Source organism: Schistocerca serialis, chromosome 11 (genome assembly GCF_023864345.2).
Source record: "Schistocerca serialis cubense isolate TAMUIC-IGC-003099 chromosome 11, iqSchSeri2.2, whole genome shotgun sequence".
NCBI lineage: Eukaryota > Metazoa > Arthropoda > Insecta > Orthoptera > Acrididae > Schistocerca > Schistocerca serialis.
The window spans coordinates 57,750,155-57,777,310 of NC_064648.1; the positions used below are offsets into that span (position 1 = coordinate 57,750,155).

The 27,156-nt window shown below is 42.4% G+C and overlaps 1 protein-coding gene across 1 annotated transcript in view; it reads right to left on the reverse strand.

Moving 5' to 3' along the window:
- LOC126426850 (neprilysin-2-like) overlaps window positions 1–27,156 on the reverse strand; it is a 285,437-nt gene that overhangs the window by 87,490 nt on the left and 170,791 nt on the right. The window contains exon 8 of the mRNA XM_050088871.1: window positions 14,238–14,455. Coding sequence (XP_049944828.1) covers window positions 14,238–14,455 — 218 coding nt within the window. The remainder of the gene's footprint in view (window positions 1–14,237; window positions 14,456–27,156) is intronic.

Below are 27,156 nucleotides of genomic sequence, written 5' to 3' on the forward strand. Positions count from 1 at the left end.
TTTCTGGATACAGAAAATGCTCGATTGCTGCCCTGGTCAGCACATTCTCCAGATCTCTCACCAATTGAAAACGTCTGGTCAATGGTGGCCAAGCAACTGGCTCGCCACAATACGGCAGTCACTACTCTTGATGAACTGTGGTATCGTGTTGAACCTGCATGGGCAGCTGTACCTGTATACGCCATCCAAGCTCTGTTTGACTCAATGCCCAGGCATATCAAGGCCGTTATTACAGACAGAGGTGGTTGTTCTGGGTAGTGAATTCTCAGGATCTATGCACCCAAATTGCGTGAAAATGTAACCACATGTCAGTTCTAGTATAATATTTTTGTCCAATGAATACCTGTTTATCATCTGCATTTCTTCTTGGTGTGGCAATTTTAATGGCCAGTAGTGTAGGTAATGTTTCGCATTTGTAGCATTGTTTCCAGCCGAGAAAAAAAATGCGGTGCATTACTTTCTGGGAATCCCGTATGTTGATGAAATGTACTATGGTTTATTTCGCCACAAAACCATATGGCTAGGAGTACGGGGCAGAAACAACTTTTTCCGTTGCTCTAGGAAACTAAAGTCAACTCAGATACAAAGAAGACGCAAAGGAGTTAATGACATTAGCTGCCAGAGGGCATACATTTAAGTCAATGGGGAAAGTTGGAAATTCGTGCCAGACCAGGTTTCAAACCTTGACCTCCTACTTACCGGGCAGATGCGCTCACCGCTACGCCATCAGCACACAGTTTCTCATGGCTGTTGGCGCTTACTGGTGGAGCATATTTTTTAAATATCTCCGCAGAAGGAAATCCGGCGGCATCGAATCCAGCCACCTAGCGGGCCAGTTGATAGATCCACCCCTGCCTATCTACCGACAAGTGTAAACACAGAGTAGTACCTGCCGTGCTTCAGCTGGATTATGCACTGGGCAACAGTCATGCTGAAACCTCACATGTTGTCAAAGATACAGGGAAACATCCTGCAGTAGCACCGACAGTTCCTATTCAAATAATGTGCAGTATTTGCATCCGTACAACACGCAATGTAGAAAGTATGGACTAAAGAGTTTGTTATCCATGGTGCAATAACATACGTTAAGCCACCAAGAATGTCGATGGTCAAATTGCCTTAACAGTGGTACTGTATACACTCCGATAATGCATGTTATGCCAGTTAACGCTGTCATGGCATGTTAATGTGGACTCATCGAAAAATAGCACCTCAGCAAAGAACGTGGGGGTCGCTTGCATTTGTTCATGAGCCCACTGACCAAACACTACCCGGTTATGGAAATAAGCGCCATGAGGTTCTTGATACAGTGACACGAGGTATGGATGATAATTATGAAGATGCTTTATTGTGACAATACACGCCAAAGTTGCTTTGTAATTTCTGGGCGCTTATGCGTAGGTTGTGGTGCACTGCCGCTAGTACAGCTATTTCATTAGCTTCTGTTGTAACACGTTTGCTTCTTTCCCTTTTGCCTATCTGCACGCTGCCATCAGACATAAATCGTTTACAACCTTGTAAAAGAAAGAACGGGAGTGAGCTTTCTCTGGAAAACGCTCGGCATACAAGGCAACAGCAGCCTCAACATTTTTCGTATATTCTCCGTAAATCAGGATCATTTAAATTCTTTCTTCTGTGGTAGCAACATTCATCGTCCACTTGGACGTCTGTTCTCCAACTGATAGGTAGGTGTGCTGTAATGTTGAGAGCCTCTGTCTATTCTACGTCTGCATAATACGTGAGCTCTGGTCATAGTGTACTGCATGACCATGGTGGCATGTCGTGTAGTCCTCGGTTCGATATGCCGGAAGAATACAACGTTGCGAATGGGGTTTCCTATTAGAAGTTATGAAATGCTGGCCTGTCATAGCATTGCAGCATGGAGTTGGGGTCACATATGCCATTGGATATTCGGGGGCCACTGAGTAGCATGTCGCAATTTACGATTTTGTACCCATTTCTAGTCCACCGATTACAGCGCCATCTGTGGCAAAAAGAAGACTGTAGATTTGGCCACACAAATGTAATCTGCAATAAAAACGCGGTTCCCTTTGCAGATGTTAAACTTGGACGCAGAGGATGGTGTAGCGGGTCGAGTGTCGTATCGTTGGATGTCTCCCACTGAGACAAACAAATTGGAATTATGAGTATCTTTCTAGTTCTCGAGATATTTCAATGCCTTCCGTTAAAATGAACAGTCTGTATATGTGGCGACTGTTCTTTCGGATATCTCCAAAAGAACAGACGTAATTTTGAAACTGCAGCTGTTACGAATCAACATACGAAGGAATTAATGACATTAGTTGCCTGTGGACCCTGATTTAAATCAACGGAGTAAGTTGAAACCTTGTGCCAGACCAGGATTCGGTCCAGCGGCTCCTACTTGCTGGGCAGGTACGCTGACAACTGCGCCATCCAGGAACAGCGGTCATCGCCACCGCTTGGATCTGGGTGTGACAGGAGGCGCCATGATGGCCAAGTAGTATCGTACACTGGTTGCAAACCGTGTTTACCCCTTCATGACGATCATGTTTTCCCGACAGCGGTGGCATTTTTCACAAAACATAACAAGACACGTCACAAGGCCAGGGGTGTGAGGAACACAGTGGTGAGTTCCAATTGATGCGCTGTTCCCCCTCCCCCCTGCCTCACCCGCCAAACTCGCCAGACGTGAACCCAACTGGAAACATCTGAGATGTGACTGAAGGTGGCGTCAGAGCTCATCGCCCCCCCTCGCCGAAATTTTCGGGGTCAGGTGACTCGGGTGTGCAGATGTGGCGCCAGCTCCCTCCAGCCAGCTACCTAGGCCTCGTTGCTTCCATGCCACAACGCGTCGCCGCTGTTGTCCGTGCCAAAAGTGGACACACCAGGCGGTCATAATGTTCTGGGTGATCAGGGTATGATGTAGCAATAATTGTGCAATTGATTTTTTTTTAAATTTGCAAATAGTTATATTATTTTTAACGTTGTGTTCTCACACCAGTGTAGTTTCCTTTGATGATGATGATGTTTGGTTTGTGGTGAGCTCAACTACGTGATCATCAGCGCCCATAAAGAGTCCCAATCTTTACACAGATCAATCTAGCCACTTTCACGAATGATGATGAAATGATGAGGCCAACAGAAACACTCAGTCGCCAGGCAGAGATATTCCCCAGTCCGGCCGGGAATCTAACCAGGGAGCCTGTGATCTTTAGGCGGCAACGCTAGTTTTCTTTGGAGACCAGTCGTTGTGGCTTATCTGGCATGTTAAATAATGTAAGCAATGCATGCCATACCAGTTTCATATTTTACGTATACTTATACTGGAGCAGTCAGCAGAACTTCCATTTATTAGATAGATTCTGTTGTTTACTAGCCATGTTTATTGCTAAAAGGATACGACATTCGTTATTAAGTGTCCACAGGTTACAAGAGAACCTTAAATCACGTGTTTAGTAATGTGCTATTTCATACCACTCTAGGCCTCTAGGAAACCTACAGGATGACAGATGTGGTGCCTTCTTTTTGTTATTACTGCTGTTTATTGTTTACATACTAATGAATACTGCGTTAGAAACTGATACGAACCATACCATTTACATTCACGTGCTATCGTATTGAAAACTGTGTCTTACTGCCAGCTTGGTGTGCTGTCGTCGCACTGTACAGCGAAACTAAGTAGGGATGTCGTGACTGTATGTGGTAGGGTGAGCTATAACTATTGATTTGGTGCATAAGTTCGGAGCGTTTCTCCATAAGTTTAACAAACACGACGGATACACATAACAGAACCTTATGTCATCAATACTCTATTCTCTTTTACTATTTACAACATTCTGCCACCGCTTGGATAGCTTTTTAATTCCACAAAAGTAGAAATCACGTGGCCCTGAGGCTAACAACTCACCGGCCCACTTTCGGAGCGCATTTTCATCCGGAAAGGGAGTTCCTTGAAGGTTGTCCGATAAACAGCGGAAAAAGTGAAAATCTCATGGCACAATGTCAAGTGAATAAGGTGGGTGCGGAATGGCTTCCCAGCCCAGCTCCCCCCGTATAACGCCTTTTGTCAGTCTACCAGAACGCGGGCGGGCGCTTTCGTGGAGTAGCGTCACATCACGCTGTCTTCCTGGTCGTCGCTCTTGGACTGCGTCTGCAAGACGTCGCAGTGGTCGACAACAGATTACAGCAGTGATGGTCACACCTCCGGGAAGCAATTCGTAGTACACCACACCGTCGCTGTTCCACTAGATCCAGAACTATCTTTTGCGAATTGCCGCAGGTCTTTGTATGGGGAGTTGCTGCACCGTTTGGGTTCAGTCATTCCTCTCTTTTCCTTATGCTGGCATAAAGACAGAGTTCCTCGTCAGTAGTAACGATATATAGGAATGGTCGGCGTTATCCAAGAACCAACTGAAGACGAGCAAGCAGAGACCCACATTTGGCCACAGGCTGATTTTTTAGGCTTAGAGCATGCTGCTCCCATACACCCGATTCTTGAATTTTCGCAGTTGCATACAAATGTCGCACGATAGTTAACGAACACAGTTAGAACATGCTCACGTGGATCATTGTGGATTAATATATTTAAACGACTACGACCAAAACCCAAGCGTCATCCAGAACGTGGAGAGTACTAATGTCAAAACGATCCTCCTTGAAACGAGAAAACAATTTTCTTCCTGTGCTCTGTTCAATGACATTACCACCATAATTGGCGCTTACGAGTCTGGCTGCTGTCACGGTTTACTGAACCCAAACAGAAGAATATATCGTCATTGTTCCGATTTCTCCAGTTGGCACTCCATTTTCTAGTGTCCACAGCTCCACTCAGTATATTCTAATGACAAAATGGCAATATGTAAACAAAAATAGCAACGTCGACTACAGATATAAAATGGCAATCGATAAGTAAAGCCACAGCAACGAGACTACGAACATGCAAAACAAAAGCGACTCATTCTCTAACATAATAAAAACGAGGCTGATTTGGTAATAGTTGAAGGGAGGCTGAATATTGGGCGGTGTCTAGTCAGAATGGAAGACCTTGTCACTATAGCCTTCATGACCAGGATACCAAATGGCATACTCTAGCAGGATAATGCAAGACCCTATTCAGAAAATTATACCATAAGTTGCTTGGAACATGTGTGCCAGACCGGGATTCGAACCCAGGATCCCCTGGTTACTAGCCAATTGCGTTAACCACTGCACTATTTGCACAGTGTTTAAGGTAATGATGAGGACTATCGCTGCACACATCCCAGCTGAAATATATTTCCACCTAGCTCCGTTTATCCGTGGTTCCTGTTCGTGTCCTCCATGCTCACTACTTTGAGATTCCTGTAGGAGGTCGAACGTGACTGTGCATCCTCAGTGTAGGTGGTGGACTCACAACCCATTGAGGCGAATCAGTTACATGGGTGAATGGTGTGTGTTCTTTCCAACATGTCTGAAAGAGCAGATACCATGCATACAGTCCGCAGCTCGTGGTGTAGTGGCTGGCGTTGCTGCCTCTGGATCACAGGATTCTGGGTTCGATTCCTCACCGGGTTGTGGATTTTCTGTGTGCAGGGAGTGGGTGTCTGTGTTGTCCTCATCATTTCATCATCATCATCATCATCATTATTCGTGACCGTGCCTACAGTGAATTGTGTAAAAATTGGACTGTGTAAACACTGGGACTCGGTACAGACACTGACGACTGCGCTGTTGACCACTCCACAAACCAAAGATCATCCCCATGAATTCAAATAACAAATGGATGTGTACGTTACTGATCAACATCGAAGGTCTGAATTAAGATTTGCACTCATTTATTTGCATAAATCCCTCACAGTGTGGGTAGCAAGATTCTAAATTTGGCAGTGTTAACTATAAGTGTTCCTCCCAGTTTGAACTCTGATTTCTCTTACTTTGTAATAGTGATAATCTGTTCCTATCTAGGTTGGCGTCAATTGAATATTTTCGCAATTGGAGGGGAAAGATGCTGTCGCAAATTTCACGAGAAGATCCTGATGCAGCCAAATACGCCTTTATTTTAATGATTGCCACCCGAATTCTCGTATCATGTCCGTGATACTCTCTCCTCTATTTTTAGATAATACAAAAAGAGCTGCCCTTCTTCGAACTAGCCGGCCGAAGTGGCCGTGCGGTTAAAGGCGCTACAGTCTGGAACCGCAAGACCGCTACGGTCGCAGGTTCGAATCCTGCCTCGGGCATGGATGTTTGTGGTGTCCTTAGGTTAGTTAGGTTTAACTAGTTCTAAGTTCTAGGGGACTAATGACCTCAGCAGTTTAGTCCCATAGTGCTCAGAGCCATTTGAACCATTTAAATTTTTCTTCTTCGAACTTTTCGAAGTCCTCCGTCATACCCATCTGATGCGGCTCCCAGACTGCGCAGTAGTACTCCAGAAGAGGGCAGACTAGCTTAGTGTAGGTTGTCTGTCTAGTAGACATGTTGCACTTTCTAAGTGTTCTGCCAATATATTGCAGTCTTTGGTTTGTTTTCCCCACAACATTATCTATGTGTTGATACCAGATTAAACTACTTATGATTGTAGTGCCTAAATATTTAGTTGAATTTACATCCTCTAGATTTCTATAATTCATCATGTAACTACAATTTAGCTGATTTCTTTAACATGTGGATCACATCACCACTTTGTTATTAAGAGTCGACTGCCACTTTTCGCACCATACAAATATCTTGTTTAAGTAATATCGCAATTGTTTTGATGTCAGATGACTTTACAGGACAATAAATGACAGAATCATCTTCAAACAATTTAACAGGCCTATTCAGATGATCTACTATGTCATTTATATAGTTCAGGAACTGCGGAGGGCCTCTAACACTTGTTTCGGGAACGATACATATTACTTCTGTTTTACTCCAATGACTTTCCGTCAGGTACTACAAACTGTGACTTTTTCTGACAGAAAGTCACGAGCTAAACTGATGTGATACTCCATACGCAAGCAATCTGATTAGAAGTTGCTTGTGAGGAACGGTGCCAAAAACGTTCTGGAAATCGGAAAATATGGAATTGATTTGACATCCTCTATCGATAGCATTCATTACTCCATGAGAATAAAGAGCTAGTAGTGTTTCAGAAGAAAAATGTATTCTGAATCCATGCTGCCTATTTTTTTATAGGTCATTTTCTTAGAAAGCGATTCATAATATTCAGACCCAACATATGTTCCAAAATTCTACTGCAAATCGACGTTAATGATACGGGTCTGTAAGTCATCGGGTAACTCCTATTTCCTTTCTTGGGTATCTATGTGAGTTGTTCCACTTTCCAGCCTTTGGGTATGGATCTTTCAACAAGCGAGCGGTTGAATATGATTGCTGGGTATGGAACTATTGTATCAGCGTACTCAGAAAGGAACATGACTGGAATACAATCTGGACTGGAGGCCTTGCCTTTATTAAGCAGTTTAAGCTGCTTCGCTACACCGATGGTATCTACTTCTAAGTTAGTCATATTGGCAGTTGTTCTACATTCGAATTCTGTTATATTTACGTCGTCTTCTTTGGTGATGGAGTTTCGGAAAACTGTGTTTAGTAACCCTGCTTTAGTGGCGCTGCCATCAGTAACACAACACTGGTTCCTTCTACATCTTCAACCTGAGTACTCTGTGGACACTACCATCTACTAAGGTGAGAACAGCTATGTTCACAGAGCTGCACTCATATTTTGTTCCTCACATACTCGATAGCATCTCACCTGGTCCGAGAAATCGTCCTATCCCACAGAAAACGCCAGAAACTTTCTGCAACAGTGGGAGAAACGTAAGAACTAGCATTCCCGCAGTTCTACAAGTTCTAATTGCTAATGAGAGGCTCCAGTTGGTTATGGCACACGTGGAAGAAACTTGTGGACTCCCTTCCTCACCAAATTCACGCCATTGTGAGAGCTAGAGGCGCTGTTTGATGGTGTTGGCGCCGTGTTCCCTGGAGGGTTGTGAGGAGCCTCTGTTCCTTTTGACTGACACATGAAGGCAAGGAGGGTTCTGTATTGCAGAATCTGAAGAGTGTGGGGATAGCAGTATGTGAGGGTAAGGCACCATCCGATGTTGAGCGCAAAATGTTCACCACCGAATCTGGGACCACGGTGCTGGTTCATCTGAAGAACTGCTGTATATATCAGCCACCAAGTTCTCGACTATCTATCCCACCAAACTACACCTTCTCAACAGCAGTAATGTGTACATGGTATATCATGGAAGAGAAAATAACACAGATGCACTCGATTTATTTGCGAAAATAAAATTGACAGTTATAATTCACAAAATATTAGACAGTGGGAGAACAAGATATGTTAATATTAGATTTCTTAAAAAAAAAAAAAAAAAAAAACACTATTGTCATTCCTTGTTTTATTTGCAAGAATTTTTAGCTCAGCTAGTCATCGATGATCGGAGAGCCTTTACAAAAGAGAATGACAGAATAATACAGTCGTTTCAGAGAGAGTTCTTTGTAGGTTCGAAAAACTATGCTCCTTTTGAAGTGTACGTTAGGTACAAATGTATTTATTACACAGAACTATTTCTGCTGCAGTGTAAAAACCATTAAAAATATATTATTCATAATGTACACAGTTAGCCTACAAAATATTACTCAGTCCCGTTCCAATTTATTCAATGCACATACAGCATCGAAATCTAGATTGTCTAATAGTGAAGTTTTAAATGTCTACTAAAAATTGAAATGGACTCTTGTTTGTAATAGACAATGCTGTAAAAATAGTGGAGGGTGAGAAAACGTGATTTAGATTCGTATATTTTCCCAGTATAAATTTTGAAAGTTCCCTATGAAAATTTTTATACAATGACATTAATATTTTTATATATTGCTAGTTTCTGCTTTTATTCCTCAGTAATATACTGAAATAATAAAGTAATTTTCAAGTACTTACGTGTAAAACAAGAAAACATTACTTTGTATGACAGACAACACAGGTGTGTACAGTATTATTTATTTGAGATATACAGAGATGTGTGTGCATATAAATGATGAGTAACTTTGACCTTGGAGTCATTAAAAATTATGCCAGAGTTATGCTTATGTACACAGCTGTCCTTGACTTTCTCAGAAATTATATTTGATTTCGCAGAGATCTATAATTATACTTGCATGGTGCAATAGCGTTTAGCATTAACAGTTTACCATTTACCGCTTAGCGTTTATCATTTACTGTTTATCAATTGGCATTTACTGTGTGTGTTGTCTCACAGGCAAACTGCAAAACTGTTTGACACTGCAGATAGAGAGTATTAAAAATGGCTAAAATATTTTATAAGTGAGTCAATCTGTGAAACTGTTCCAACCTGTGAGACCTATTTCCCGTCCACATCTTTTCGCTACATTGTTAAGTAATTTTTTTAAACATCATACACAGTTTTTATACACTGTTTTCAACCAGAAACCTACGAATTCAATTAAGGACAACTTAAATTCGAAGCAACGCATAGAAAATGTTGTAGGCAAGGCAAACCGAAGACTGCGTTTGATTGGCAGGACACTTAGACAATGCAACAGGTCTACTAAGGAGCCTGCCTACACAACGCTTGTCCGCCCTCTTTCGGAGTACCGCTGCACAGTGCCGGGTCCTTACCAGGTAGGATTAACGGAGTACTTCGAGAAAGCTCAGAGAAGAGCAGCACGTTTCGTATTATAGCGAAATCGGGAAGAGAGTGTCTCTAACATGATACGAGATTCGGAGTAGACACCATTAAAACAGAGTGGTTTTTCATTGCAGCAGAATCTTCTCACTAAATTTCAATCACCAACTTTCTGCTCCGACTGTGAAATATTTTGTTGACACCGGCATACATAGGGAGAAACGATCATCATAAAAAAAGTGGGGAAATCAGAGTTCGCACGGAAAGATGTAGGTGCTCGTTTCTTCTGCGCACTGTTCGAGACTGGAATAACAGAGAATTATTGTGAAGGTGGTTCGATGAACCCACAGCCAGGCACTTAAGTGTGATTTGCAGAGTATCCATGTAGATGCGGACATAGACCTGAACTGTAAAATTATATGATCTCTTTCAACTGATATACGTATTTCGAAATGTAAAGTCTGTGAACTTAGTCCAGCCTATGAGACACACACATATATATATATTAAGAAAAACATATTACGAATAAATCTAGTTTGTTGACCCCTAGTCACTCGTTTTATTTCTTTCTATGTCAGTCCTGTGAAACAATAATTGTTCGCAGCTTTGAGTTCCACCAGCATTACACGTGCCTTTTCCGCAAGAAGAGAAGCACTCGCACATTAAAACTGGTGAGACGCGGCCGCCCACACTCAGCTAACGTCAGTGGAGCAGCAGTGCAGGCAGCGTGGCGCGACTCGCGGCGCTCGGCCAGCGGCCAGGGGTGTACACATTCCGCTTATAACCTGCCAACACTTGCCTGTCAGCCAAGCAGGCAAGCTGTCGCACATTACCAGCAGAGCGGGCACACTACGTAACTCCCAGCCATGTCAAGCTACGCCCAACACAAGCAGGCTACAGTAGTCATGCTTGTCTGCCCGTCTTCTCGCTATGCTACACTACGTAGCAGTTTATTCTGTACGCTTTCACTGTATTGTTACGAGTGGGGTTAGGAAGTTGATGAAAAGCCTTTGTCACCCGAGTATTACAAGACGAGGTTCAATGAAATTCATTTTGGGTCCTTGTAGGGTAGAAAATAGTAGATTTTATTTGCCCTTTTTTTCCTTTTCGGAGTATTTCATTTTCATTTATTTCGATAGGGTCTGGTTTATTTGCAACTTCTCTTTTTTGACTAGTACTGGCTATTCTGGCTATTCTGAATTAAAACCACCATCAGGTCTACTGTAATATGCGTTTTCCGTAGTAACAGAACCATCTCCGGAAGTCCAGATCCCTTGGACTTACGAACATGAAGATGTCTATTATACTGCAGATCCAATTAAAGTAAGGTTTGGAAGTCTAGTTTCTATAACCACAGTTATAACAATTCAATGAATTTTTCGAGATATGTATTGTGGGTTCGTAGAATTCCTCTAAATGATCAAAGTAGTTCATTGTAAAGTCCACACATATTATGTTAATCTAAAATGTACATGTGTGAAAGAAAAAGCTTTTCTTTCACACTAAACTTTCTTCGCATTACGTTACATATGACTAGAATGGGGTTTTCAACATCCAGTGAACCATATTTTTTGCCTGTTTCAATCAGCGTTTGCCCTAAATCCAGAAAGCCTATATGCTGCCGAATTGCCTGAATTCCTTTCCACACACTTGTCAGCCACTATTTTGAAAAATATTTATGGAACTAGGAAACCGCAGGTCAGATTTAAAGACACGTCGTAACACGCTCGAAGTTCCGGAATGAGTGTTCTACAACATGGTACTCAATTTGCGTTGCGAGCCACCTGAAGCTGCCTCATAAACACACCTCCACATTCAGTTCACAGAAAGATATAAACATTTCTGTCCTGTTCCTACCGTAAATGTTTAAACAATACTATACATGGATTGCCTGACAATTCACATAGTAAAACAGATGTTTAAATACAGGTGTTAAAATTATGAAAACATAATAGTGAGCGAAAAATCCAATAGTCCGTTGTAGCTGTATTTATTTCTTTAAGTCTATTAGAGAGCCACACAACTGGTTTCTAATCGAATTAACTAAATACAGCTACAGCTGATTCCCGGACTTTTCATTCAGTTTTATATTTTTAACACTTTTAACACCCGTACTTAAACAGCTGTTGTACTGCACGCACTGTCGACCAGTGATGTATAACCGTGTCAGCTGTGGCTGTGAGCACCCAGATCACCCGACGTGAATCCCGTCGAACGCTTATGGGAAGTGATCGAGAGATTACTTCGCACTCAACATTCTGCACTGGCAGCGGTTTCGCAATTAAGGACGGCTATAGAGGCAGCATGGCTCAATATTTCTGCAGTGGAACGACTTCTTGAGTCCATTCCTCGTCGATCTACTGCATTATGCCGGGCGAAAGCCGGTCCGCCACGATTTTAGGAGGTACCCCGTGACTTTTGTCACCCCAGTGTATTTTGTTGCAGTAAGTATTCTCACCATGACACCCCATCCATTCTGTGTGTGCGCCATATTTTGCCACCAGGGAAATCCGCCGCAGGTCCAGAGCCTCTCGTCTCTTGCAGTGCCAAAGAAACTCCAACACAGACCTTACACCTTCCTTCGTAGCTTGTAGGTGTAGTCGAGAAGAATACAGTCAGTAGGACGTTAAAGGGAGAATAGGGACTTAGAACTAGGAGTGAGAGAGGAGAGACGCTGACTCAATCCTGCAACAAATTGTAGCTAGTAGCAGCTAATCTTTAGGAAACCCAGAACTAGTCATGAGCCACCCAGTGTAAGACTGATCGCTCACAGTGCTGTTGTGCAGGCGAAAGTGCCATCACTGGTCGGTCTTGAGGAATTGCAGTAAGACTCTGACACAACTCTCATTTGGTGTAAAGAGTGGCAGTTCTCTATAAACGCTGATAAATGCAATGCCCTCTAATGTTCCATATCTATGCCGACGATTTAGGAGGTAATCTGAGCAGCCACCTTGGGTTCCGTGCTGATGGTACTGTCGTTGATCGTCTACTATAGTCATCAAAAGATCAAAACAAATTGCAAAACGATTCAGGGAGGATACCTGTATTGTGCGAAAATTGGCATTTGATACTAAATAATGCAAAATGTATGGACATCCACATGAGGAATCCATTATACTTCGGTTACACGATAAGTCAGTCAGATGTAAAAGCCGTAAATTGAAATAAATATCTAGCAACAACAGTTACGAACAACTTAAATTTGGAAGAGCACATGGAAAATACTGGAAAAAGGTAAACCAAAGACTGCTAAAGAGACTGCGTACGCTACACTTGTCCGTCCTATTCTTGAGTACTTCTACGCAATGTGGGATCCTTACCAGATAACATTCACGGAGTACATCGGGAAAGTTCAGAGGTGATGATGATGTTTGGTTTGTGGGGCTCTCAACTGCGTGGTCATCAGCGCCCGTACAAATTCCCAGCCTTTGCTCAGTCCAACCTCGCCACTTTCATGAATGATGATGAAATGACGAGGACAACAGAAACACCCAGTCATCTCGAGGCAGGTGAAAATCCCTGACCCCACGGAGAATCGAACCCGGGACCCCGTGCTCGGGAAGCGAGAACGCGACCGCGAGACCACGACCTGCTGACTTCAAAGAAGAGCAGCACGCTTTTAGGGCAGAGAGTGTCACTGACATGATATAGGATTTGAGGTGGACATCATTAAAATAAAGGCGTTTGTGGTTGCGGCAGGATCTTGTCACGAAATTTCAATCACCATCTTTCTCCTCAGAGTGCGAAAATATGTTGTTGACGCCTACCTACATAGGGAAAAACTATTATTGTAATAAAATAAGGCAAATCAGAGCTCGAACGGAGAGATATAGGTGTTCGTTTTTTTACGCGCACAGGTCGAGATTGGAATAACACAGCAGTTTTGTGAAGCTGGTTCGATGAATCCTCTGCCAGGCATTTAAGTGTAATTCTCAGAGTGTCCACGTAAACGTAGTTTTAGACGTACGACAGAAAGGAAACCCCAACAGTACCCGATTAAAGGATTAGTAATGCTGGTCACACTTAGCAGTTATTTTTGGGGTAGTACTAAAAAGCGATACGAAATGTGACAGTCACGTAAAATCAATATTGGGAAAGGCGAGTGTAACACTGGGATTTCGGGGAATGCAAAGCGTCTGTGCTAGAAATCGCATACAAGAAAGACCACAGCGCGACAAGTTCTAGAATATTGTTTCAGTTTTAGAGTCCTTATCGAGTGGGCACGATAACAAACATGGAGCAATAACTACTTAGAATAGCGCATGCGAATCAGTGACATAACTTCCTGGAGATTTTAAGAGAGAATCTTCAGAGGCCAGACAATGCAGTAGTGAGCTGCTGTTGGGTAAATTTAGAAAATCCGGATTAGACAAAGGCTGTCATGCTCCCAACATCATATATCTCGTGTAGGTTTCATGAGAGTAAGCCAAGAGACATCAGGGTGCATACAGACGCATTAAGACAGACAGTCTTCTATCGCCCAGCACACAAATGGATTAGGAAAGAAAATTGGTAATACACATACTGTTTGCCCTCCGCGATGCACTTTACAGTTGCTTGCCGAGCACCTACTTAGATGTAGAGGTGGAGCTCAGGCAGTGCACTGACACCCTGGCTGTGACGTACCTCTTGGGGGTGTGGCTGAGCAACTGTAAGAGGCGCTCGATGTACGACGGCGCCAGGACGACGACCGCCTCGCTGCTGGAGACGGTGACGCGTGGCGGCAGCAGCGCCTGCAGGAACTCCAGCCACGGCACCGACGGGTACGCCCGCTGCAGCTTCTCCACGGTGGGCGGTTCGTACGGCTGCGTCACGTTGCCCCTCTTCTCTCTTGTCAGCGAGATCTGTAAACCGATGGCGGCCGCGTCACGATCACTGCGCTCGTGTCCAGTCTCCTCTATCAGACTTTAGGAAGTTGCAGTAATTCCAACAAGAAATTGTTTACGAACTTGGACTAATACGGAAAAAACTGCCGAAAGGTAGGAAACGAAGGAGATGGCACCTACATAAGTTAAGACAACCACTGATTGCGGAGAATGGCTAAGGGAGCATTAAACAAGAGAGGGGAACAACGGAAGATGAACTGGTAACTTTAAAAAATGTAACAGTGAAATCAGCAGAGGATCAAACAGCCAAAAAGGCAGGGCCCAGTAGAGGTATTGAACCTAATTGATAAAACGAGAAAATACAAAAAAATGCAGCAAACGCAACACGCAAAAGAGAATATAGGGGCCTACAAAAGTGACCGACATAATGAGCAAAATCGTGAATGGCTAGAGGACAGAAACAAAACTGTAGAAGCGTGCATAAGTAGGGACAGATAGATGTCACCTAGAGGAAAATCAAAAGATCCTTGGACAAATGGGAAGAACTCAGATGGCAAGGCAGTATGAAGCAAAGAAAGGATAATGGACAGATTGAAGGGATGTATAAACGTAATGAATTCGAAGAAAATATTATAGAGAGGGGAGCGAGTGTAGATGAAGGTGATTTGGGAGATATAGCTTAGATGGCAACTCAGTACAAAGCAAAGAAAGAAAAGTTCAAAGGTTGAAGAAATATCTAGAACGGCAATACAATGGAAATGGAAACATAGGGAAAAAGGACATAGATGAATGTGAATGGGAGATACGATATTCGAGAAATATTTGACAGATCACTTAAAGACATAAGTCTGAACGAGGGCCCTGAAGTAGACGACATTTCTTCAGAATACTAAATCACTAAGAGAATCAGTTATCACAAAACAATTCCATCTCGTTGAGAAGATATTTATGAGTACATCAGGGTAGATACCCACACATTTCATGCCGAATTTAGGAATCAAAATTCCAAAAATGGCATATGCTCACAGCTATGAGTATCACAAACCAATAATCAGCCATGGCTGCAACAATGAATTACTTAGAGTGGAAGAAAGACTGCCAGAAGTCAACCTGTTACAGCTCAGTTTGGCTTTCGGATCAATTTAGGAAAGCAGGAGGCGGTAACGAGCCAATGGTTCATCTTGAAAGCTATTTAGAAGAAGAAAAAGAAGAAAAAACTTTATTTATGGGATTTCTAGTTTTAGGGAAAGCTTTTGACATTATTGACTGGAATATACTCGTTGAAACTGTGCGGACAGTCGCACATGGAAACCGAATAGTCATTATAAGAGTCTAAGGGTGTGGAAGGGAAGCAATGGTTTAAAAGAGAGCGAAACAATTTCGTAAAGTCAGCCAGAGATGGCTAATGTTTTGTAAGATCACTTGAACTGAATCAGTAATATGGACAAAATATTAGTCGCGTCCATAAAAAAGCACACTGTTCACTTTTACATGCTATAGACAGTGTAAAACTGGTGCCATGCAGTCATGTGACCCTCCACTGAAGACTTCATTCATTGTAGTGACGCAAGAAGATCCTAACCAACAGTGATCTGAGACGGGTCTTGCGCCTTTTCAACGAAAACTCGTTGACAACATGAACTGCTGTTAACGGACGCAGGACCATCTAAATTAGTTTCCAAGTGGAGTCTGGAAGACTTCTTTAATGTTATGAGCATTTAAACTACTGGTAAACGTAAACAGTTAAGACTGTAATGATTTATGTGCATATAGAAGTAACTTATACATTATCTGTGACAAATTGAAACATGGAAGTAGTTTGTAAGAAATTACTGGTAGTCTCCCCGGGTTTTCTGCCGAATCCTAAAGTTAAGGGGACACAGACGCGAGCGAAATTCCTATGGTCGACCACACTAATGTTGGTGCACTTTTCTCAAAAACTATTTGCTCAAATCCAACCCAATTTGAAACTTACATACTAATGATGGTACACTATTATCAAAAACTATTTGTTCAAATCAAACCAAATTTGAAACTTGGATAAGTTGTCAAATTTTCTTTAGGTTGTATTGCTTATATGACAGTAACATTGTTATCAGAGTTGAAATTGCAAAGCATACGTCCTAAACAATTAACATTTACTCGTAACGTCCCAGATGCGGTCTCACAGACCGCTAGCGTTTATTGTTACTCCGTTCCTAATGCATAGTGGTGGGGTAGGAGATTACAGCAGCGTCCAGTTGTTGTTTCCCGAAGCTGTCGTGGTTTACTTAGTCAGTAGCCACTTGAATGCGACGTGGACTACACTATTACTGCTTCTTTCGTGCTAGCGGTCTCTGAGACTGCACCTTTGCGTTATGGATTCAGTAGCCATATCTTCGTCTACTGTTCATGTTTAACGGATCCTGACTTTGAAGATACTGTTTTAAAATGGTTTGAGGACAGTTTAGCAAGTAATGTTGGACCAGACAGCGACAATGAGTTTGCAAGTGAACATAACAGAGTATAGGAACAATGGGAAAGTGAAGACGAATTTGTTTTGCCTCCTGTGAATTCCTTTAATAACACAAGTGATCGAAGTGACGAAGACAGAAGTGTGGAGACTGAATCTTTAGCTAGAGGTTCTGCTATAAATACATTAGGTAGAAAAAAATACCGTTACTTGTCGAAGCTTCTTCTAACGATGGCAAACGGCATTATTTTTCCGCATGCTTGACGTTAGTGGGCTGAATGCGTTTACCCTTCACAATTCCTATAAAGAAATTACTCAGATGAACAGCTTTAATTTTTGAAACAGTTTGTAAACTGTATGGTGGCACCAAAGATAAAAAGCGAGTTGACGAGTATCACATACCCCGTCAATTTCGTGCATCCTTTTGGGTGTAGCAGAGAGGAGAAGTTGTTGTAGAATGATTTGCAGAAAACGGCAAACGTACTCCACCAGCGACCCAAGAAAGACGAGACAGACACCTTATGTTTGCAGTTGCTGCAAGAAGCTACAAACTTTTCCAGCGAGTGCAAAGAAAGCCTATGAGAAGAATACTAAAGACCTAAAAGGAACTAATGCAATTTGTATTTTTTGAATCATTTGTAGGAGTTCCTTATGTTTTTGTTTCTACATCTACAATAAGCAATGAAAATATAGCAATACGTAAAATCGAGTGCCGGGTATCTGAATTTTTATAGCATTAATATCAAATAATATTATGTTCATTTTGTACAGTTTTCTGTTTAAACGTGTTTATTTTTTAAAAATTAACTTTAATATTTTTTGAATATATTTTGTGTGTGTGTTAATACAGCCTTTAACATAAAACCAGAATTGTTCCACTGAAACAGTCCCATCGGGGGAACATCTGCAACTGAGCATTATAGCAAAGCTTTAAAATACCGCTTTAGTTGAAAGGTTCTTTTTATTTAGAACACGGCCGGTTTCAGGCTCTTATGCACCCATCATCAGGTGTTATAACCTTTTGCTGCGACCCCAATCGCTGCGGTGGACGTGTACAGGACGCGGTGTGTCATCTTGCTCTGCGCCCGTTGGTGATACGCCGCATCCTGTACACGTCCACCGCTGCGCTCGGGGTCACATCCCAAAGTTATAACACCTGATGATGGGCATGTAAGAGCACGAAACCGCTTGTGTTCTAAATAAAAAGAGCCTTACAGCTGAAACTGTATTTTCAAGCTCTGTTCCACTGAATTAGGAGGATGAAATTTTTATGGTTATTTAAATATAGCGGTCGTCAGACCGCACCTGGGACAATGTGTGACAAAAAAAAGACCTGGGAAGCTAAGAGCTTAAAAAAAAAAGGCACTAGCCAAACCTTTTACATGATTGCTATAACTCCAGTATAATTTAATGAAAAAGATGTAATTAATCTTTGTAACAAGTTTCATTAACACAGATATAGTAGTTTCGCAGAAAGTTGTACCTAAAGTTAAAAATTTCATGCTTTCAGGAAAACGCATTTATGTAATCTTTTCAACCTACATTCAAAGTTAAAACTTGCCAGGTTCATAGCTGTCAGCGTTGTGCGTTTGTGTATCCTGCAGCTTACGTTTGGAATCCATCTTTCGAATTTTGGCCTCTTCTCTTACCTGTACTATACCTTCCTCAGCTGGTCAGTTGACAGTAGCGCATTCATCACGTTCACCCCAGGTTCTGTACCTACATCACTGAAAAGTTTCAGCCTGCTGGCTAATCCATCACTGGAACACAACGCTATATTCATGAAGCCAGTTTTTATGGGTTTTACGCCCACAGAAACTTTTTTGGGCAAGCGTTTGCATTCACAGTTATTGAAGCTTTCGTTGGGATTCTGACTTCTTGCATGTATGTGTTTAGCAAGCAAGTATTTATTGGCTACGTCTTAGCTAAATCTAGAGATAGATTTTATAACGTCTGCGACTGACAGTGGAAGGGGATGGTTATCTCTATACAGGGTGAACATCAATAAAACTGACAAACTGCAAGGTAGGATTCCTGACTGGACGCACAGGAAAAAAGGTCCTATGAACATGTGCCCAGAAAGCATCGTTCCCGTGGTAGGTGACAACTACAAACACAATAACCTTGTATCCTAAAATCAAGCGCTGTTTCAAATCACTACGGCGTATGAAACGAAAGCACTACGCTGAAATGATATTCAGCTGTCACTTACATACGCTTAGCACCAGGTTCACCAACTTGCAAAGCAGTGGTCAAGTAATAAATGGGGTAAAAACAAAGAAAGGCCGCTGCAGCCTGAATAAACGCAGAACAATTCACACCAGGTAGAAGGGGTCTTGTAGTTGCTAAGAGAATGCTCTTTCTTCTTACGCATCAGATGTACGAACACCACACGTAATCTGGTTTTGAAAGGACCGGGGTGTAAACAAAGTTAAAAGAATTCTTTATTTCGAAGCATTTTCGCTTCCGGGTTCCTTTAACGTGACTAGATATTTTGGTGATCCACTCGTCCTCCTTCTCAGGACAGTCGATGCTGCAGCTGAGTCCCACTGAAAACTGATGCAAACGTTGGAGACTGTCTTCCCATATACTCTCAAGCACCTCAGGTCTACACGGCACGTGCGACGCCCACCACAGACACTGCCACTTGGAACTGGACATAACAGAAAACCACCACCAGTGACTGCCCTCAAACACCAGGTCTGGCCACATTGAGGAACAATATGTTTTGTATGCAATAACGGCGCGGTTACGTTTGGTTGTCGTACGGAAAGCGTCCATTCATCCTGTGGTAAATTTCTTCTTCTGCAATCTGGTCCACAGGCCTTACCTGTTGAAAACGAATGATGTTCCTCTACTGGAAAAAGCTGTAGTAGAACCAGTAGCTTTATACAAATCCAATGGGTGCAATATATGTTCTCCCGTATCAAGTTATCTGAGCGATTAATTGAACGGTAGTTTATGTGTGAAAAATTCGGTGTATCTGGAATTGTTTGATATGCAAACACCGTCAAGCCCATACTGCTCTTCACTTCTATTTTCAACATTCGCATGTAATCCCAGCTTATGGCATCGCACTAAATCTAATGCGAAAAAGAATAACAAAACGGATTATCTGTGACAGAGAGATTGCTCACATACTACACAATTTGACCGCTACTAACGTTCAACTTGTGGTTACGGCTTGTATATCCTGCAACGCCGATTTTGGTTGTTCAAAAGTCACAGTTTACAAATTAAAACCGGAATTTCACGTGTTCGTTTTTCTCACACGTTCGCATCCACTTTGCGCCACTCCACGGTCGAACTTTAATCATTATTCTGCAGAGTTATCACATTTATTCAGAGCTCCATAGATCCGCATCTGCATATGCTGATGGCTAAGCTCCAAACTGCACTCTTTAGACTTCACGAAGCAACTCTTTAGTCCATGCATTATGGGTGAACGTACTGTCCTCTTACTGGCTGATATACATCATTAGCCATCCCGATATTATTATTAATCAGCACAATCCCAGGTCTGGTACCTTTCATCAGTCATAATTTAATAGCTTTAATGAACGATTTCCTAATCGGTCAAATTTAGAAAATTCACATTTATGAAAATAAGTCCCACGTTAAATAACAGAATTATCATAAAATGTTGGCTTTCTCGTGATTATGACTCACCTACTCAGTACACTGTTCTCATGCTAAAGTGTACTCAGTTAATAGACATAACATGTTTATTAATATGAATGACGGAACGAATGGAAAGCAAGATAATAAATGACTGTAATCTTACTCTCCATTCGCACCGTCATTCATTTTAATAAGAAAATAAAATTCTCAATAATTAATGAAAGTCTCAATAGTCACAATAGCTCAGTTCTGTTTTCATAATATCTTTTAACTACGTATTATCTTATACAGAGGGTTCCAGAGTAATGTAGACACTCTGTAATAGTTAATATCTTTGGAAGAAAATGACATATCGTTGCACTTTTGCATAGGCCATACGTAACATTGACAACGCATGTTCCTACCTCTTCCGTGTTAACGCTTGAAACCAACATCTAACTCACGTGACTCGGGGCAAAAAGCCGAGTTCCTTTCATTACGCGCTGTGTGAATTGGGGCTGACAGTTACAGTTTCTCCGATTTATAGGTGAGATCAAGCATTGATTTGGACAGTTGATTGAACTGTAATACTACTCTCACACATGTAGTAGTCCAGTAAACATAGCTTCTCCGAAATGTCTGACAATAAAGCAGTCGTTAGCATTTTTAAATGTGATCAAGTTGAAACATATTGACAATTCTTCTAACAAGCGACAGAATGACTGTTCTTTAGTGAGTACTTGTTTTTTTTTTTCACTGTGAATTGTTGTAGTTTGCAGCTTCAACAGAAGACAAAATAAAAATTTAGAGCGCAGCATTAGTTTTATAACGATCCTGCAACAATATGTGTGAAATGGTTTAGTAAGCGTTTGTAAGAAAGGAAATTCTTTGAAGTGCATAATGTGAGGTATTACACAAGTAACGGGCAAGGCGAACTCTACACTGCGGTTTATTGGTAAAATCCTGAATCGATGCAGTCCTTCAACAAAGGAAATTGCTTACAATACGTTAGTTCGTCCAGTCTTAGAGTATTGTTCGTCTGTATGGGACGCTTACCAGTTGGATCGGATTCAAGAGACTGAGAAGGTCCAAAGAAGAGCGGCAAGATTTGTGACTGGTACATTTAGCCATCGCGAGAGTGTTACAAATCTCACAGAAAGTTTGAAGTGGGACACACTTGCAGATAGACGACGCGCTAAACGGAAGGAGCTGCTCACTAAATTATGTAGAGCATATATTGTTACCACCTACTTTCAAATGGCGCAATGATCACCATTCAAAGATAAGGGAAATTAGAGCTCGTACTGAGGCGTTCTGACAGTCGTTTTACCCTCGCGCGATCCGCGAGTGGTACAGAGGGGGGAAAATATGACTTTGGCGCGAATTGTGCCCTCCGCCACACACCGCTTGGTGGCTAAAGGATTATATATGTAGATGTAGATGTAGTTATGCAAAATAAGCACGTATGTTTTCTGAATTTTGCTTAACTTGCATAACTGAGATTTTCGTCACTTTACATAATCTGTAGGATATTAAACAACTATCTAACCTGAGCATTTGTGAAGGTCTTCACTTCTGCACCTAGTAAAAAGCACAGCATTTGATCTGTAACAAAAATATGATAAATTGTGCACCATAAATGCTTAATGACTTGCTCGGCTTCGTGCCCCGAGTCACGTGACTGACAATTTGGTATCAGTAAAATGACATCATGCACAGTCTATGGTATCTGTGGTCTATGCACTTGTGCGTGGTAGCGTGAGCCATTGTTTTCTCAACAGGTCTTGTCGCTCGTTATCCAGCAAATGACAGTGCAGCCATGAATGAAGTAAGACATGAATGCGTGGTGTTTGTTCTTTAGAACGTGTCCGAAAGAACACACACTACGCATTCATATGAGAAGCCTAGCTGGGCAATGGATCCAACTTCTGCAGTGCTGATGCACAAATACGTCAGACCTCCCCGACTAACGAACGGGACTGTAGTGGACTGGGAGGGACTGCCGATAGGTGGCGCTCGGGGGGAGTGTGGGTGGGCCGTGAGGCGAACGGAGACAGCCCGTGCAGGTGCGATAACGCTGTCTCCCGGATGGCGCAGTGGTTACCGCACCTGCCTAGTAGGCAGGAGATCCTGGGTTCGAATCCCGTACACATTTTCGCTCGTCGCCGCTGACTCCGCTTAATGTCCCGCTGCAGCTGACAGCAAGTGATCGCCCCTTCTTTTGTCTTCTTATCTGCGCTCTGAATAAGTCTACGTAGCTGCGGCGTGCGGTGCGATATATGGCATATCCGTGTGATGCACAACGGAAGGGATCAGGGCACGTTTGATAAACTGCAAGAAAATTGGCTATAGTTAATTTATACGGGACAGACTTTTGCCATAACGTCACGAACGAAAAGTATCTGAGGAATTGTGTGCGTGAGAAAAAGTAGCGCTCAGTATTAAATTCTATTACATGCCGAATAAACGATAATAGGATCTGTTGACTATACGAAAGGACGTTAAACTGAATGTAAGAACGGAATTTGACCCTTAGCTTTGAGAAAGTAAAAGCGAACAAAGTTTGAATGACTGTATCGAAGTGTAGTAATGGACCATAGTCTTTGCTGTAATTCGTTTGAGTGACGAACTATAAAAAGCAGGGACATTTCAGTTGCCGTAATTGCTGAGAGCAGTTCTAGGATCAAACCTCCTTTTCCCTGCACACAAAACGCATTCATCATGATCATTTAATTAATGTAAATGTTGTTAATAAAAAACTGAAGTGATTCCCTCAGTAGCGATGATAATCATAGCCAAGCTGCAAATTGTATCTCTGGATGACGGAAGGGTCGATTCTAGAATATGACGAAGCGTAAATTGTGACTTAAAAGCTGTTTTATATTTCATCTCGAATCGGACAGAAATAACACAGAATGAAAAGCAGTGACGGTAAGTAGTAACGGCGGAAATAGGAAGTTAAAATGATAACTGACATCCAAAGACGTTATTAACTATCTTGTATCCAGTAACGCAGTAACAAATGAAGTGTGATCGACTGTGCAAAATGTCAACATTAATTTTTATTATTAAAACCTGAAATTTAGTCGCCGTTACAGTTAAGATGTTTGTGGCTGTCAATCTGACACGTGGTATAACGAAAAGTTCGGCATATACAGTAGATAACAACATCAACATCTTACTTGAGAGAAGCCGACGACAGCAGATCGACGGAGTGCGGCTACAAAGTACAACGGCGATGACGTAAAAGACACACCCAAACCTCCAGGTGACAGCCACATCGGTACCAAACGTTGTATGTCGATGGCGTATCAACCAGCACTTCGATATAGATGTACTTCATACTACGTGCTGTCCTCGAGCAGAACATGCGTGAACGGTAATTAAAATTGACACAAGGACGTCGGAGGACAGAAAAAGCGCATCTGTGAATAATTGCTTTGTAGATCTCGCGCCGGTGAGTGCGTAGAGGGTGAGGTCCTGCATTCAAACCCCACTGATGACAATTTTCTTTACTGTTTAAGCTTGAAATTGTTGTGTGGGAGACCATTTTCCTGAAATGTAAAAGGACTTTTTTGACTGAAAGTAGGAAACCTGTAGAGCACATTTGTGATATGATGTGATGTGATGTTCCGTCGGACATGTGCGACGGAAGCGACACCACTCGTGATGAAGCAGCTCGTGCATTTGTAGTTTCACAGAAGAAACATAAATAATCGGAACATGAGGGTAAAGAAACAATTTCATCACACGTGTGGAACTATTAATAGTCCCGTATAACACTTTGAAGCAGAATGCAATAAAAAATAATTGTTGTCATCTTTTGGGTATGAATCCAGGAACCTTGGTACGAGGATCTAACGCTCTACCAACTTCCCCACAAAAGATACACACATTAGTCACTCACAGTTATGCTTTCCTGTGCTCTGGTAGTTCTGGTGTCACTTTTAACTAACGTTTACGCCCGTTCTACTGGACGACAGCACACAGTACGGAGTTCTGGTTGATACTCTGTAGACATACAACGTTTGGTATCGATCAGAGTGTCTGAAATCTGGAGGTTTAGGTCTCAGCCACAAACACATACAACAGTATATCGTATTCGGGATAAATTTGAAGCTGACGGTACTGTTCAGGAAAGGTCTCGTCGACCAACAACATCCACAAGTCCAGTCTCCAGCGCTGCTGTGATGCAACACACTACTAGATCACCTCAGAAACCTGTGAAGCAGGGCGTACATGGAAGAGGCGTAAGCTGATCAAGCGTACGACCAATTCTGAAGGCTGCAAAGTGGAAAGTGTACTTCCAAGATCGCTGCACGCTATGAATGGGGACGACCAGGATCGAAGGATTGTGTAGCGAGAGTGGTTTGAAGGCATGATCCGCGAGGATGACCGGTTTGCAGGGATGGTTATGTAACCTGACGAGCTGTAAATTGAGCTGGATGGTACTGTAAACCGCCACAGCTGCGTGTGCTGGGCTCCTGAAAATCCTCATGTTCACTTGGACAAACATGTAAATCTACTGTGTGGTGTAGTCTCTCATCATATTGTCTGATTGACCCATTCTTCTTCGAAGTTACCGTAACTGGTGGATCTCCATATGCTGCAAACATCCGTTTTACCTATAATCCGCGACATGTTTGGAAATGAAAGATTTTACCCACAACAAGATGGCGCTCGTCTCACTACCACAGAGATGTAGGATTCTACTTTGATGAAAATCTTCCTGGACGATGCAGAGGTCGAAGAGGAGCTGCTGACTACCCACCACGGTCTCCAGACCTCACACCTCTTGACTTCCACTTATAGAGGACCTTGAAAAACAAAGTTTATCAACACCAAGTCAGCTACACTGAACGTGCTACAAGAAACCACCGAGGTACCCTTTATGGGCACTGACAGCCGTAGTTCGGCCAACAGTTCAACGGCATCGGCGATGTTTGGCTGCTGCTGGAGTCACTTTGAACACACAAAACGACTTTCCCCATGTGGAAGAATTTTAACGGTATGTCACTTTGTTCCGTTAATAATGACTGCCAAACAGTGTCTACATTTTTCTTGATCCCTCTACAGTCAATAAGATGTTGGCAGCTTTTGGCCACAGTAGTAACTACTTGCAGACAGCCACTGGATCAGAGTGCATCTGTCTGGCCATAACCATGACTCTTTGTATCTACCTGCTCAGTTCCGTCTGTTACTTACGTAGGCGCTAGGCAAGGTGCTACCCTCGATGCCAGAAAGAACGCCCTTCTAAGAGGAAAACCCTTGTCTCTATTAAACAAGTTGTCTGCCAAACAAGGAGAAATTTCTCTCCTATAAACACTATTCTAGAAATCAGACATATCAGCGACTATCAGGGTCTCGTTAAATTTAACCACATGCTCCTTGGTGGTCCGAGGATAGTCTCCGACTGCAGCACATCGTTGGCACCAGTCTTCTACCAGGGACGACGTCACAAGCCCAGACGCAGGGGCGTCGTATATGGTATGATGCCTACATAGGGCAATAGTTACTAACCTTGGCGTCAGTTTTCAGGGTGACTCAGCAACAACAGCGTCTTTCCTGGCGGATAGTAGGAGAGCCAAAACATCGGATCATGTCGATTTTAAGATCTGGTAGCATACTCAAGGAGGCTGGCAAGGAGTTAGTGTGTTTAAGTGAAAGTGCAGTGTGATGGACCACTAATCAGAAAGTCTGATGTTCGGAGCATAGTTCTGAAACAGATGCTGCAGAAGTCGATTTGGTCATAGGAAGATGGGAGGTCACCATAGTGGGTCGAATGGGGCATGGAGATAGGCAAGGCTTCAGCAGAGTGCTGACCGGCTTAAGCGGCAAAAGAGGGCCATACACACCAGCTGTGCACAGACTTCGGCTAGCCTGGCGGCCAAACCACGAGTTATTAAGGCTGTTAATCTTTGTTGCTACATTAATTTGAGGGGTCTTTGCCTCAGAGGTGATGGTGATACTTTGCATAGAGCAAGTGTTCCACCACCATCTTGGCAAATGCGCGAGTAAACTGAAAGGTGATTTGGAGGACTACTAAAAGAAGAGTAGGGATGGTTCATAGGTCGATTTCTATAACTTGAGATGTTTAATAAACATATTTACATTCGCTAAAATGGTATGGAACAATAATTACTGAAATATTTTCCAGTGTTATTGCTAGGTTTACAAATTCCATGTCCTTGCGAACTTTCCTATGAAAAATATTGTGCGTAAGCACGTCAGAACAGTTAGGGAACAAATTGTGGCCAGCACGCAACACTCAATTCCTAGAAGATGCCGACAAGAATGCGGATTTGACTTATCTGTAGGACTGTGACTATTTACAACAGTACAAGTCAACATTACCAATTATGTAAAATACTACTGGGTGACTTTATACATCCCATTTTCTTTGGAGTGGATGTTAGTTACAAACCTCAGTAGTCCATGGTTGCTATATTGTGTTCCTATGTTAACTGGGCTCATCTCGTTCTTAGAAGTTGAGTCACCTTCCTATATCGTTAGCATCGTCACACTCTGTGAACAGGCTAACCTTCATTACGGCTGTGAACCTAAAATACTATGAGTAGTAATGCTATGCTAATTCCACAACACTTTCTTTACATTGCGACATTTTGGCATGTTACATTGGGACAGTCTGGCATATTTCGTTAACAAC